This window comes from Corvus brachyrhynchos, unplaced genomic scaffold (assembly GCF_000691975.1).
Source record: "Corvus brachyrhynchos isolate BGI_N302 unplaced genomic scaffold, ASM69197v1 scaffold1097, whole genome shotgun sequence".
NCBI lineage: Eukaryota > Metazoa > Chordata > Aves > Passeriformes > Corvidae > Corvus > Corvus brachyrhynchos.
In genome coordinates this window covers 127012-142187 of record NW_008239003.1, presented here as the reverse complement: position 1 = coordinate 142187, position 15176 = coordinate 127012, and the positions used below count along the sequence as shown (strand labels likewise).

The 15176-nt window shown below is 43.6% G+C and overlaps 1 protein-coding gene across 1 annotated transcript in view; it reads left to right on the top strand.

The window, feature by feature from the left end:
* The window catches only part of DHFR (dihydrofolate reductase), a 12052-nt gene extending 4064 nt beyond the window's left edge, over window positions 1–7988 (top strand). The window contains exons 4-5 of the mRNA XM_008637449.2: window positions 2506–2621; window positions 4233–7988. Of these exons, the coding sequence (XP_008635671.1) occupies window positions 2506–2621; window positions 4233–4320 (204 nt within the window). The 3' untranslated portion in view covers window positions 4321–7988. The remainder of the gene's footprint in view (window positions 1–2505; window positions 2622–4232) is intronic.
* Window positions 7989–15176: the final 7188 nt, after the last annotated feature.

Sequence of the window (15176 nt, the reverse complement as noted above, 5' to 3'; positions counted from 1 at the left end):
AGGCTGGACACTGAGGCGTGGAGCAGCCTGGGACAGTGGGAGGTGTCCCTGCCCATGGGACAAAGATGAGCTTTAAGGTTCTGCCCAACCCAAACTGTTTTGTGGTTCTAAAATTTCAGCTCTTTCCCCTCTTTCAGGCATCTAAGCTTAATTACATTAGAGAGAAATCTGACAGTTTTATACAGATTCCTGCACTCAAACTTCGTGATGTTAACCTTTGTGATGTTAACTGAAAGGGTTTGATGGGGCCATACACCTCTACCAAAACTGCAAGTAATATTTTTAGTGCGTGTATTAAAGATGCACAAAGGATTTTACAGGACTATTTCTATTATACTATGTAGAAATATGTGGGAAGTAAAATAGCAATTGGAAATTGAAGTGAATAATTTTATTCAGTAGTTGTAAGTATTTGGTTTTAAAGCATTATTTTGATCTCACTAGTTTGTGTAGCTCAAAGGTTGAGAACTGATTTTGTTCATTAATACAGGCCTGTGCTTGCCTATAGAAAGGGCTACCCCATTTTGATCATTCAAGCTGTTACAGGACTGTCTTACAGAAAACCAAGTCTGTTTATACTTTCTACTGTCAAACTGAAAGGATGTTCACATGAGAGCCTCTTGCTGCCCCTTTAGATCAAGGCAAGCACTTGCAGGTGGCAGATTTGCAGGTTCCCAGTGGGATTTGCCTCCAACTTCTCTGTGATGGTTTTCTGTCTGACCCAGTCAGACTGTGGGCAGGGAACATGGTCTGTGCAGATTAGTTCTGTGGGTTGCTAACTCCTCGAGGCACAGTGATTTTCTGTCAGGATCACTACAAAATGGAACCACAGGCACCCGTGGCACTTAGGTGGGGCTGCTCTGACAGCCGGCTGGGCTGCTGTGGGTGTCAAAGGAGGAGCAGGAACACGTGGGGATTCTCGGGGCAGCACTGCAGCTGCTCTGCCCAGGTTGGTCTGTGGCCCTTGGCACAGCGAGCTCAGTTTGGTGACATCCCTTTGGGGTCCTAGGGAATAGGAAGCAGATCCAGAGTGGTACTGGATGTGAGGGTGCACAACTGAGGGCATCTGTCAGAAGCTACAGCAGCAGCTTTGCCATTGCCAGACAACACCTCCAGGGCCCACATCATTATTTGAGATGGCAGTATTTTGTCCTGTGGAGCCTTTTGACACACAGGCTCCAGAGCTGGTCTGGCAAACTGAGGAAGCATTTGCACTTCTTTTATGAAGGTGGGGACAGTGACACGGTTGGTTCATTCAGCTAATTAAACCATTTACCTAGAACAGAGGTCACCATCTGGTCTCCTTTGGGTTAAATTCAGCCTTCTTTGCAACACCTGTGGTCAGTCCCTCCCTGTGCTCTTCCCTGGCTTGTTGTGGTAATAGAGAGTTCTTGATGAAGCTGAATTCCTGCAGAGTTGGATAGCAGTTGATTTATTCTTCTCCTACAAAGCAGAAGTGCCTCTGTTTACAGAACACAACATGTTTTCATTTGTGAAGCAGATTATTATTCTTCTGTCATTTTGCAAGTGTGACTCTTCTTACCTCTCTGCCCTTAAAGAGAAACACTAGTACAAACTGGATGGACACCAGTTTGGTGCAGTTGGATGCTTGTGTGCTGTGTATTACCCTTTCATTTTTAACTGGTCTCTAGTAAAGCTGCTTTTCTAGAAATTAACCTCTCAGCAGTAGTAACAATTAATTTTACTGGATTCCATTTGTTATTACTTGGTTCCTGTGCTTGTTGAAATAGTACCTAATAGCCCTGCTGCATGGTGAGTCACCTTCCACAAAGAGCATTGCTCCTTGTCGGTTTAAGGGAAAGGGAGGAACAGCTGCAAGCTTTTCAAAAATATATTGTAACCAACCCCAGTATAGCTTTTCATGGGTTATTTTAATGCCCACATCTGGAAGAGTTGCCTTATTTCGATCTCAAGACAAAATGTATATTCTTAACTCCTGAATTTGTTAGTGAAAAACTCACCTAACAAGTGTTATCTTGGAACATTTTCATCCAAGGAGCTTGGAAATGTAAAAACTTTCAGCATGTGTTACTATTTTGCCACAATCCAGAGATCCGACTTTGAAGTTCAACTAAGGGGTAACTTGATCTCTGGAATTCCAAAAAATACAGCACAAATCCCTAGCAGTGATATTAATAAAACTTCAGAACAAATTACCTTGAGGTGTGGGCATCTCCCACTGCCTAAACCTTCCTGCCTCTCAAAGAGATGTGATTCAGAAATTGCTTGTTGCGACTGGGCCTATTGTTCCTTTCTTCTCACAGGGCTATTCAAATTTTGTTGTTAACTTCTGTCAGATACCCCAGGCTCTGAGAATAGGTATTGCTGCCACTTACCAGGTGGAACTGACACAGGGCGAAATTATCCCTTTAGAAAGTGCTCTTCAGTGGAGTCCAAAAGAGGGGATTCAGAGTATAATTTTCACAGCTTTGCTAAAAGCCTGTGATACATAAAATTGTGACTGAGTTTGTGTTGTTTCTAAAGGCAGCAATGGAGAAGCCAATTCATCATCGATTGTTTGTGACAAGAATCTTGAAAGAATTTGAAAGCGACACATTTTTTCCAGAAATTGACCGTAAAGACTACAAGCTTCTAACAGAGTAAGTACCATAATGCATACCAGGCTTGTCTTCAGAATAATCTACTTTGAATGTTTAAGTGTTCTATTAAGGCTGTGTTGGTTTGAGTTAGAGGTGAATTTTTCCCCAGAATCATACCTTACCTACAACCTGGAATGGCACCACACTCTGCACAGATTTTCTTGGAACTTGCTGTGTTCTTCAACTTTCCTGTAATCTTTACAGTAAAGAATTGCCTATGTCAGTTTGCTTCAAAAGTAGCTTTTTCTTATTGTTTCCTGGTTTAGAATTACTCAAATATTTACTAAGCTTTGTAACTCTCAGTATGTTGCTAGTAAATAGTATTTGGCCTCTAAATGTCTTTGATTAATTGCCAAAGGTAAATTAAATGGGTTTGGCTGGAGAAGGCCTGAGCTTCCTAAGGTTATCCTTTTCTCTTGAGAAAATTACTCCTTCCTAACAAACATAGTAGTAAAAGGTGTACAAAAACTTACAGTTTCTGCCATTCACTGTGGTTTCTTCTGTATTATCCGTGTTATATTTCAGTTGTGCTTTTATATCCTCTCCAACAAGATTACATCCAACAGGCACTAAGGAGGCAGCAGAAATTCAGACACCTGCCTCAAGGACCAGGGAGGACCAGACCACCTGTTCCTGTTCCTGCTGCTCCTGTTTTGGCTCTCAGCTGGTTACAGACCGGCAATGGAAGAAATAGAAAGTATGAGGAGCCAAACTCTGCCGAGGTCACAGGAATGGATTAGCACAGCTCTGGGGGAGGATAGGCAGGGGCAGGGAAGAGGGTTGCAGGACAGGCAAGGTGGGTGGGGAGGATGAGTCACCTTCTCCAACTCCAGTATATTCTGAACTACTCTGTGCGCATTTGAGTGTCCTGAGAGCTGACCCAAAGCTCCCTCAGTCTCTCAGCTGTTCCTCAGGTATATGTTGTTTTTGGCCAATGTACTGAAATGAACATTGGCATTAGAACATGATTTTGTAAAATAACAGGTAATTTCCTCACTAAAGTGGAAACTGATGATGCCAAACCTTACCAAATAAATTTCAAATTTATCTCTCCCTCAAAGTCGGTATTACTCATACAAAATCCTTGTTCTTTCATGGGGAGATGAAAAGATTTTTGAAAGCATCTATTAATAAGAAGTGGTTTAGAAAACCTGGAAGATAGAGGAACTCTTTCTATGGTAGCAGTCACCTGCTTTAGTAATCTGCAGACTTGTAAAAAACCTTGTCCTTAGCGTTTCCTCTAAACCAACTTAGGAAAAGGAAGGCAAGAATAGAAACCAAAGTGTTCCAAAATCTCTTCTTCCTTGGCAGATATTTTGAATAACATATTGGAGGCTTTAATAAAAATGTTGGGTATTTCTTTATTAAGCCAAAAATGGGGTGGTTGTTTTGTGTTAAGAGTATGCTTTCTTGATATAAAAGGTGTGCATATAAATCGTGGATAGTAGTTAATATGATTCCTAAAAACTGTGTACCTGTTCTAAAGACTGTGTTTTCATTTGTTTTTCCGAACAACTTGCTTTTCTACTTGATTGGATAAATTACAGGTGAATCATAATGATATTCTTACCTACTTGCTGGCTTTTGCTTTTTCTTCTCCTCTCTCCCTAGGTACCCAGGTGTCCCTGCTGATATCCAAGAAGAGAATGGGATCCAGTACAAGTTCGAAGTGTATGAAAAAGCTGTCGTGGCACAATAAGTGAGGCATTTTGTACTTCCATGTAAGGGCAGGTATTTTAAATCATGGAGTTTTACTGAGTGTAAAGATACATTAAATTTTTGAAGAAAATCATGCCTGATGGTAAAATACCTCAGAAGTGAATGGTTCCAAAAACCACACTCCACATTCTGAAGGTACACCCTGAAGAAGGGGATGTGCAGTGTGAAGGAGGTAGATCTGAGCAGTTGCGCAACAAAGGTTACATGACACCTTGCATTGATCTTACAATCCATGGCAGCATCCCTGACAATTCCATGGGTGATGAAAGGCATTAGACTTTGTCAGGGCTTTTCTACTGAAACAAAGGGTTTTTGTATCTATCTCCTTGTTCAAAACGTCCAGCACTGAGAAAGCATCCATCCTCCCAAGTTTGACTGGGATGTTGTGTACATTTATAACAGCCTTTAAAATGTTATTGGTGTAGAGGTAAAGGTAAGGAAGCCCAGCAGGAGAAGGGGAGTCTGGAAGCCTCACACAGCAGTGGAGGGAGGGATGCACTGATCCGGGACCTGTCATTGCAGGGCGGGTCCCTGCAGGATCACCAGTCCTGCTACAGAACCTGCTCCAGGTGGGCTCCTGTCCCCATAGGGCCACAGGTCCTGCCAGCAGCCTGCTCCAGCACGGGCTTCCCACGGGATCACAGCCTCCTTCCTGCATCTGCTGCTCCCATGTGTGCTCCCCCAGTGGGCTGCAGGGGAATCTGTGCTCCCTGGAGCACTCGCTCTGCTCCCGTCTGGCCTGGGGCTGCAGGGCTTTTCTCCTCTCCTCTTCCAGCTCCTCTTGCCACCGCTGTTGTTCCCCACAGGGTTTTCCCCACCTTCTTAACTCTGTTATCGCAAGGGTGCTGCTGCCACTGAAGTGGCACACAGCCTTGGCCAGCAGTGCCTCTGTCCTGGAGCCGGTGGCACTGGCCCCATGGGACATGAGGGAAGCTTCCAGCAGCTTCTCACAGAAGCCACCCCTGTAGCCCCCCTGCTCCCTAAACCTGGCCTCACAAACCCAGCTCAATCTGGTAAAGAAGCTGTAATATTTCCCTAGCTTCACAGCTGTGTGAAAGCTTTGCTGCTCTCATAAAAAAGTCACTGTGTCAGTTTGACCGCAGCCACTTCAAAGTAGAAGAAAATACACATTGATTTCTTAAAGTCTGTGTTCCTGTGTTCCCGCCAAGCATTATCAGTAAAGATGCAGTTCATTTGTCAGTGTGATTTTGAATAATCTATCTGACAAATATGGATTATAAGCAATAGTGGAGTAGTCCTGTTTCACCTTTATCAAATATAGTTAAATATAAAAATACTAAATATATTAAAGTAGTAAAATAATTTGCATTGATGGTCCCTTACAATATCAGCTATGCGCACCCCTTGAATTTTCCATGGCACTGTCGTATAACAGTAGCTGATAAAAAACATATTTTTTGCAACACCTGCTCTAAGTTGTCTCAGTTTTCTGTGTTTCCTTTGAAACTGTAAGCACTTCCCTGTATTGATCTTCTTGTTCCATGTGTGCTGATGCTACATCAATCGATAAAAACAAGTTTATGCTTACATTAATGCAGCAAGAAGTCTCCAAAGTTTTAAATTGACAGCACATTGTTGAAGGGGAGGAAAGAGACTGTTACCAGGGAGATGTCATGTTTTTTTTTTTAAATACAAGTCACAGTGACCCTGGCAAGAGAATAACCTCCCGAAAGTGTTTAAAACATACCTGTTATAGGTCAGTGTTGAAAGCTCTGACACTTTGCAAAATACTGTGTTTAGGACAACTGACATTTATTAAAAATGGGAGAAAAGAATTCATGCAATGTTGGCTGAGGCAAACATACATTAGAAAATTTGTGCCTAAGCACAGAGATATGGTTCACTGAGGCCAAGATGTTTTGTAGAATCATTTTAGTTTCAAAGAACTTTTAACTTGGATGCAAAAGCCTGCTGAGAACAGAAGTGGTTACTCTTGATTCTTCGTGGACACACTTAGTCTTCTCCAGATTTAACTATGTCCTTTGTCAGATACAACAACAAATTAAGTTAATTTACGTTTCATGGAAATGCGAACTTCTGAGTCTCCTACTTGAAACTTTTCAGAACATAATGATGTTCCTTCAGCATGGCTCTCTGCCACAAAGATGCACTTTTGTTTGGTTTGTTTTTTAGTAGAAGCACTGCATTTGGACAGCACCTTTTGTACCACATCTTTTCAGTATACAGAGCCCTATCGAGAACTAGGAAGATGCATTTGACTGCAGCGCAGCTGAATCCAAAATCATGTTCACCCTGATGACAGACACCCCAAGCACCACTCTTTAACCACGCCAAGGTTAAAGGCTTGCTGTGCCAGGATGGGTAGGCAGAAGGGTGTGAGTCTGTGTGCTCAGCAAGCACATGCAGACTGTTTGCTGTCGGGTGTCTTGTGAGGATGGTTACCTGGCACCTGTTAACCTCCCCGGGGTAAAAATAAGTCTCTTATACTGTGGCTTGAAGAAAAAAAAACCTGTGTTCCAAATGCGTCTTCCCCATGTTTTGTTTACTCCTGTACCTCATTGATGAATGATTCCTTGAAAAGCCATAGATTCTCATTATGTCCAGTACAGGGGAAAATGTCATGTTTTTTACCCAGTTCCATGCAGCTAAGTGCAATGAATAGCATCATGAGTGACAGTGTAATTACCAATCACCAAGAAAAGTCTATACAGGTATAATTTAATCCCCCTCATTCATGCTTTCCTGGGAACAAACTGTTCCAAACATATTAAAATTTTAATTTTCAAGGATAATACTAGATTTAACAAGATAGATAAAACCAGAGGGTTTGGATAAAACGTGAAAAACAAACATAAATGCTTTTATTGCTTTTCTATTACTCATTATCTCTTATCTGACAGTGGACAGCGATTTCCATTTGGCAGTAGAAAGCTGATGTTTTCAGTAGTGTTAGAGCCACAGTATATTCAAGGTCAGAGCTGGGAACATTCCAACAACAAATCTCTGTCATGGACAGCAATCCATGGAAAAGAAAGGTACACTCTGAAAAATAAGTTCGCTAATTTAGCAAATAAAATACTATTAGTATTTATACAGAAGAGCAGGGGAAAAACAGGAAGGGGAGAATTGCAATGATTATCTTATTCAGGTTATCTGAGGGGAGCACTGGTAGCACTTGACATGGCATCTTAATGGGGAACAGAAAACGGTGCTTGTCTTCGTCAGACAGCAGCTAGTTTGCTCAGGACTCAAACCTAAGCCCTAACTTACTCTGAGTAGTGAAAAAGTTATGCTAACAGAAGAAGGTAGGAGCAGGCAGAGGCAGCAGCTGACTTGGAGAGGGGAGAAGCTGAGGGAAGGATTGTTTGTTAATCGAGACAGAAAATTGGGTGAGTAGAGGTGACAGATGAGGCGAGAAAGTCTGGTTAAGTACAAAACTGGGAGATGCCTCCCTTGTTATTCAGGTGTGCATTAGCTGTCTCTGCTTGCCCTGGAGGGCTGTAGGAATGAAGCCAGCCAAGCTAGGGAAGGCTGGCTGAAAAATCTGAAGAGCCAGGTCCTGAAACAGAAGAGTGGAAGTGGAGAAAGAGAGCTGAGAAGAGGAAATTGATGTTTCTTAGAAGGATACATGGTTTATCGTGTTGGTTTGCCCTGCAGCTATAATTACTAAGAAAACACTTTGAGAGTGGTGCGGGGTTTAGCACCTGTAAGATGCTGTGAAAAAGAATGTCATTAGTGAGGGATTTTCAGGATTTGGGCATTTGTGTGACTGTGTTTGTCAGCTCCATAGAAATCTTCAGCTGGACTTGCTATCCTGAGGTGCCTGCTCTACACTCGAGAGCGAGAATCCCAAACCAGAGCATCCAGTGCCCCAGGTGCTGTTGCTGTGCCCGGGCCAGTGCTCTTCTGCTTCCCTCAGTGGACAGCTTCTGCTTCTGGGTCTGCATGTGGGAAACCTGCTCTTTTCCCTGTGTCTTCACTTGTTTTCAGCTGGCTCTGGGGTGATCCTGGGTTATTCTGCCCTCTGTTCTGTGCAAATCATTCTGTCTCCTTTCTGTAACATCAAAGCAAAATTCATATAAGAAACCTTTTGTTAGATTAATTGACATGGTTGGAAAAAGAATAGGTGAGCTCTCAAGCAGAGTCCTATTCTGATTACATTTTCAGGACTTTTTTTCAAGTGACTTGGACAAGAGCTTACATTGCAGAAGTTGCCTGTTCATCTCCAATTAAATGGGGTCGGTTAAAGTAGATTATCTTTTCTCGTACATCTTGTTTTGCTCTTTTGATAATTTAATGGTGTTGCTACAGCATTTGTATATCATCTTCAGTCCTTGAGCTGTAGCCCTCACCATTCTGTCCCTTATCTCTTCAGCTGTCCCATTGGATGGAAAATTTACAGAAATTCAGATAATTGGGCTGATCAAGAGAAGCAGGTATTTCAGAGATGTCTCTTAAGTATGTGCTTATTTCTGAATAACTGGTGGTGAAGTGTTTTTCTTGAAATTGGGCCATACATTTGCCTAAGTTAGCAAAGCTGTGGGTATTAAAATAAATATTTTGTTAAGTGATGCCTGCTGTGGAAAAAAAAAAAAGATGGGGGGGAGGGGGAAGTAAATACAACCTGAGACTAAACAGACCCTGAGAGAAAAGGAAATGGATGATCCACCCTTACCAATGGAGCCCTAAATCAATGTCTTTTCCTTCCTTGAGGAGTTCAGTTTAACAAGTTCCTAATACCCAAGCAGAATATTTTCAATAAGCAGCCATTATTCAGAAGCCATAAAATAATTTATAAATTGCGTAATTGATTTGAGATGGACACGTGCATGAAAACAGAACATTTTAATGTTCATCCTTCCTCTGCAGCTTTCCACACAAAACCCTGCTGAGACCACTCACATTGGTTTTGGACAGCTGTCCCAGTGGATGGATTACCAGCCCTTCACTGGAGATCCCTGTTCCACCTCAATAACTTAAAATGGATTGGGCCACTGAATTGCACTGATGCTTGTTCAGTTGTACTAAGGAGCACTTTAGAAGCTTTTAGTCTTTTTAGTTCTGTATCGGTAGCTCATTGAACATGTCCGAAAAAGCTCCTGAAAATGATTTCTTGTGAAAACAGCTTAAAAAAGAGCTTCATTTTCACAAGAGCAAGAAGGAACTTTTAATCACTATACCGCCTCTTGTTAGGTTTTGCTCAAAAATGTTAAAATTTAGGTCTGGTCCCACCAGCAGTCCTAGGTGGAAAACCTCACTAATTTAACATATCTAAGTTTAGAAAAACTTTTTTTTTTCTTATTAATTTTAAATCCTTTTCTTCTTATGTCTGTTCAGTTGTTTGTCACAGTAAAAGGCAACCCATTCGACTGGAGTTCTTTACTCACTGAGTATGTTTGTGCGCATTGCTATTTCAGCCAGTCAAAATCAATTTCTTCAGTGTTGACTCTCAGTGTCTGTCATGAAATTATGGTTATCTTTCCGATGGAATCATGTAAATTCTGTTCCTTTTGTTGCAGACCAGTTTAACTTTTTTCTGCACAATTCACTCTGTTTTTTCCTAGTATATAATTCAGATTCTTTTAGAAACTGCTCTGGACATAGAAGTACACCCAGCATTCTGCTGTAATCTAAACAACAATTTATGAATGTGTGTATGAGAAAGAATCAGCTCTAAGGATGTTCACAGACTGTGGGAACTGGCAAAAGTGTTATCCCGTGAGCCTGCTGATTTATAGCACAGAGGAAGGTAGCACTTGAATTCTGCAGCATTGCAAAGACTTGTGCCCATGGAACAAGACATTTATTGCAATATATTCTCTAAAACTGTTTGAGGAAGCCCCGGTTCCATCACCAGTCACAATTACTCCTGCAAGCGTCACAAGTGCAATTCCCACACACACTCAGTTTTTTAATCAAAGTACTTGGCAATAAACCACCAAACACTTCAGAGATAATATCTTTCCAGGCAGAAAGCTCCATGTCATAAATAGCTAATTAAAACATGTGTGACAAAAACCAGGAGATACCTCGGCACTGGCATGATGTGACTGAAGGAAGAGGGTCATGCCAGACAGCGCGTCCGGCGTGCCTGAGGGGCCGCACAGAGCCTGTTAGCAGGGACTGTGCAATGCCGTGTGTGCCTCAAAATTGCCTGGCTAAACAAACCAATAACATAACAAGGTACTTCGCTGGATATTACACTGCACGTATGGGGGTTTTTGTGAGACACTTCATAGGCTCCTAATTCCTTCTGTTTGGTTTTGGTCATTATTTTTGAAGCACAAAACATAGCACTCCACTTCTCTCTTAGACCTCTCAACCGATGTCTCTACATCACGACCATAATCCCCCTTCAAGATTTTGAACAAGCAAGCAGCTGTGCCTGTTACATTTAAGAGATGTATTATTAAGAACACTGTTGTTTACAACATTACTGCATTCCTCTCAGCAAACAGTGCTAGTACAGTAAACATCTGCCTCTGTACCTAATGGTTTAGAACGTATTTAAGCTACCAAATTAGTATGTGATAAAAATGGTTTCAGGGTTTGGGGCTTTTTTTTAGTCATTCAACTAAACCAAGTTAATTATACTTCTATATTTTTCCATTTATTCACCATTTTCAAAGAATTCTATGCACTAATACATAATAAAGTAACTGAATTACTAGAATGACTTACGTTGCATTTTATCATGCTCAAAAATTTACATGGCAATGCATTAATATACAAGTAATTACATATGTAAGCAATCATGGCTCCTCCTTCCCTTGAATGAGATCTTGCTGGTGTAGGCCAAGGCTGGCCAGTACCAAACAGACATGATAGAGTGTTTACAATTTCTCATGGGAAGCAAAATCCAAAACCAGGGGAGGGGGTGGGGATGTCAGATCAAATTTAACTATTTCCGTTCCTTTTCTTTCTTTTACTTTCCTCTAAACAAAGTGAAGCAGATAACTCAGCTGATTCCCAGGGTCCCCAAGGACACAGAAAGGCCCCTCTGTGGTTGATACCACTCAGACCCCCACAGGCCCTCAGGTGTGCTCCGACTGCCAGCTGCCGAGCCAGGGGTTTCCACTCTGAGACCACCTTCCCAGAACAAGGCTCCTGGGCTCCAGGCCTGCAGTCCAGGGCTGGGCTTCCTGCAACTGGCTAGCAACTGGCAACCAGAAAACTAAGTACGTGCTTTTCGTTCCTGCCTGCCTGCCCGCCCATATTTGGGCACAGTTTATCAAGAATCACCCACCGGGGGCCACTCTGTGATCTCAGAAATGCTCATTAGGCCATGCGGCCTTGATGAACAGCACCTGGGCTGAGCTCCTCTTGCCTTATCAGAGACACTGTCTGTTCCCAGGATCTAGTGCTGGCTAATGAGCAAGTCCAAGTGGACAAACAGTTTTGTTATTGAACATTCAAAGAAAGTTACCAACCAGAATTGCAATCCGGGTGGAAAGTTGCTATGAATAAAGCCAACTCCCTTCTGACCCTGCAAACATTGGGCCTAAGTGAGACCCCCCCAAGCTCTCCTGAACCTGCAGGGGCTGTGCCCAGCTCCTCTTTTGGAGCAGGGAATCTCAGAGCCAGCCAATGCTCACGTTGGCGATGCTCAGAGGGCCAATGCTGCCGACAGAGCCTGCGCTGGGCCCACACTGCTCAGGGCTCAGCCCTTCACCCTTTGGGAAAATGCAGAGGCACCCACATGAGTCCTTCCCTGAGCTCAGGGGGATTCCCCACAGGTATGAACCTGTACATGGATTGTACACACCCTGTACAGGCTCCGGGTCTGTATGCAAGTGACTGTGAATGTGCTACAGCAAATGTAGGAGGAATGTTGCTCTCCGATTCTTAAATGCATAAGACTCGTAAGTCCAGCCTATGAGTTACTGTCATGCTTCTAGTAAATTCTAGAGTCTTTTAAATTCTTTAAATTAGGCTATCAACTCAGTGCTGTTAAGTTTAGGTGCTGTTAAAATCTTTAGACCTAAAGCTTTGGTCGAGTCTGAGGCTATGTTTTGCAGGGAGGTATGCTCTGAACCCTGTAACTCAGTGAGAGGGTCTCCGTTATTCCTTTCTATGCTTACCCTTTCCCATTCTTACTCTTCGTCCTGTCCTCAGCCTCCACATATATCACTTTTGGTTGATTTTAATTTTAGATTGATTGATTCTAGATTTTGGTCTGTGTGCTTTAACTGTGTGGTAAGTAGTAAAATGAACCATGCCAATGAACTTTGTTGCACTTTCACTTTTACATGAAACCTGATTTGATGATACCTCTGCCAGTGATTCTTTGAGAAACCTAAGACACTCATTTGTGACAAACATTTTTGGTCAATTGAAATTAATATTAGAATTTTGTGACCATGGAACTTTCTCCTGGTACATATCCAGGTAGCCCAACTGTCAGTGAAATAGAGGCAAGGGATATCAAGAGGTGCAATAAACAAATATGTCATGTGCATATGCAAACATCTTTTGTGTTTTATAATAAAATTTGTGCTGCATGGATGTGTTCCCTGCTCTGGTTTTCCACTTTCCTTCACTTTTAACAGGAACTTCTTGATACCAATAGTTGTTATTCTATCCAACCAAGAGTATCCATGGTGATGTTTATAAGAAAAAAATCTAATTATCTTCATAAAAGTGTTCTTCCAAGAGCTGGTTTGATACACCTTTTTTTTGTTGGTCAATGATTCATGTTGGCTATCAAGCACAACAGCACAATGCAGGCAGGGATGGAAGGAGGAATAAGAAAGCGGACATTTAGAGCTGCAAGAACTACAGAAGTGGTACTGTTTCAGCAGCAGGAGTGCTGGTATATACACAAGTGTGCACTGCCTCTCCATCTCATAGAATTAACCCAACAACAGGACTGTGAAGAGCAGTAAACTCCTGAAGAGTTGGTGCTCAGTACCCACGATGTTCTGAGGTTGCATGACAAAGACTGTGTATTAAGAATGTAGATAAGGTGGAGAGGAAAAGATAACAAAGACATTTAGAATCTTACCACAGGCAAAAAAAACCCCAAAACATCTGTGGACATTCTCCCAACTTAGTTTTTGAAAGAGAAGGTTAAAAGAGTAACTGAGGAACCTGCCCTTGGAATGCTGTTTGTCTTAGTGGCTTATTCATACCATTTTTCCAGCTCTTAGTCATGACGGCCTCTCATTGATCCTGACGTCCACTTTTAAAAAATAGCAAGGCACAAATCCCCTTCACAGTGCTCCTGGAACCTTCTCTTTCCTGTGATGCCTAAATCAGTCCTTTGCCGCTGGATGCTGTGCTGTGACTTGCTGCTCATTGTCCCGACTGTGGTGGCTCGTTTGGCTGTCAGTTTACCCTCGCCTCCCCTGCTGGTTTGCTGCACTCGCCTGTTGGCTTCTGCTGTGTGCTCAGACAGTGTCAGGCAGCAGTGCCTTGCCAGGGGGTGAGGACAGGGTCTCACACGGCGCCAGCACCGCAGCCCCACAGTGCACAGCGTTTGCGAGGAAGCCCAGTCGAGTTGCATTCCGAGGAAATATCCTTGGAGTCTCCAGGGGACCATCAGGAAGTCCTGTTGCTCACATATATGTCTGAGAATACTCCATGAGCATCACCATAGGCACCAAGCAACTAGAGAAGACCACAGCACAGCACAGTGATTGGAAGAGTCAGGCTGGCTGCTCCAAGGGGAAGCCAAGCTTGGCCAACCCGAAGACCTCCTGCGATGACCTGAGTGGCCCAAGAGAAGGCCATGGATAATGCCCACCTGGATTTCAGTGGAGCCTTTGGCACTGTCTCCCAGAAGATCCCCACAGGACCTTTGTCAGAGGTGCTCAGGCAGCTGCTCCTGGTTAGCCTGGAAAAGAGAGTGCCCAGAAGGCATCTCACTACTGTACACGAACACCCGAAAGGAGGGTGCAAATGAGACAAAGCCGGATCCTTCCCAGCACTCCGTGACATGGAAAGAGTCAACGCACACAAACTGAATTAAGGCTCTCCCTCTGAATCCCAGGAAACAGTTTTTCACTGTGAGGGTGACCAAGCACTGGCACAGGTTGCCCAGAGAGGTTGTGCAGTCTCTATCCTTGGAGACATAAAAGAAATGGTGGCAGGTGGCTTCTAGCTGTTCCCAGGTGACCAGGAGGCTTGGACCAGATGACTTTCAGAGATCCCCTCCAACCTCAACCAGTCTGTGTTTTTGTGAAGGCATCCTAAACTTGCATAGAAACCAGGAAGTTTCTTTGACCATGCTTTGAAATGTCACAGGATTTTAGCCTGTGAAATTAACTAGGAATTATTGCAAAGTCAAACTTGATCACACCTGAGGGAAGCATCTCCTTGGGCTCAGCTTCCTCTCATCCCCATTAAATCCTTGCCCTGGAAGCAGTGTGGTGGTGAGGAAGGCCTTCAGTGGGTTGTTTCTCCCGTTTGCTGCACCTACAGGAGATCACGAAGTACAGCCAGACACTATACCAGCGCTGCTGCTGCCCGGAGCAGGGCGGCCACACTCCGCTCCAGGGGAAACAGCTGGAGGTGCTGCGGGGTGGGGGCACGGGAGTGTGAGAGGGAACCGGGCTGGGGTCAGGAGGTGTGGGGGTGACGGGGTGTGTGGGGCTGTGAGGCTGTGGGAGGGTGTGAGGGGTGTGAGGGTACCTGGGGTGACAGGAGGGGTGGGTAAGAGCAGGGTGCTGTGGGATGTGAGGGGTATGTGGGGTGCAAAGGGTGCGAGGGGTGTGAGGGATCTGAGGGCTATCTGGGGTGTAAGGGGTGTGTGGGGTGTGAAGGATGTGTGGGGTGTGTGGGGTGTGAGGGGTACCCGGGGTGCGAGGGGTGTGGATTTGGACGGGAGTGTGAGGGGTAGCAGGTGTAGGCACC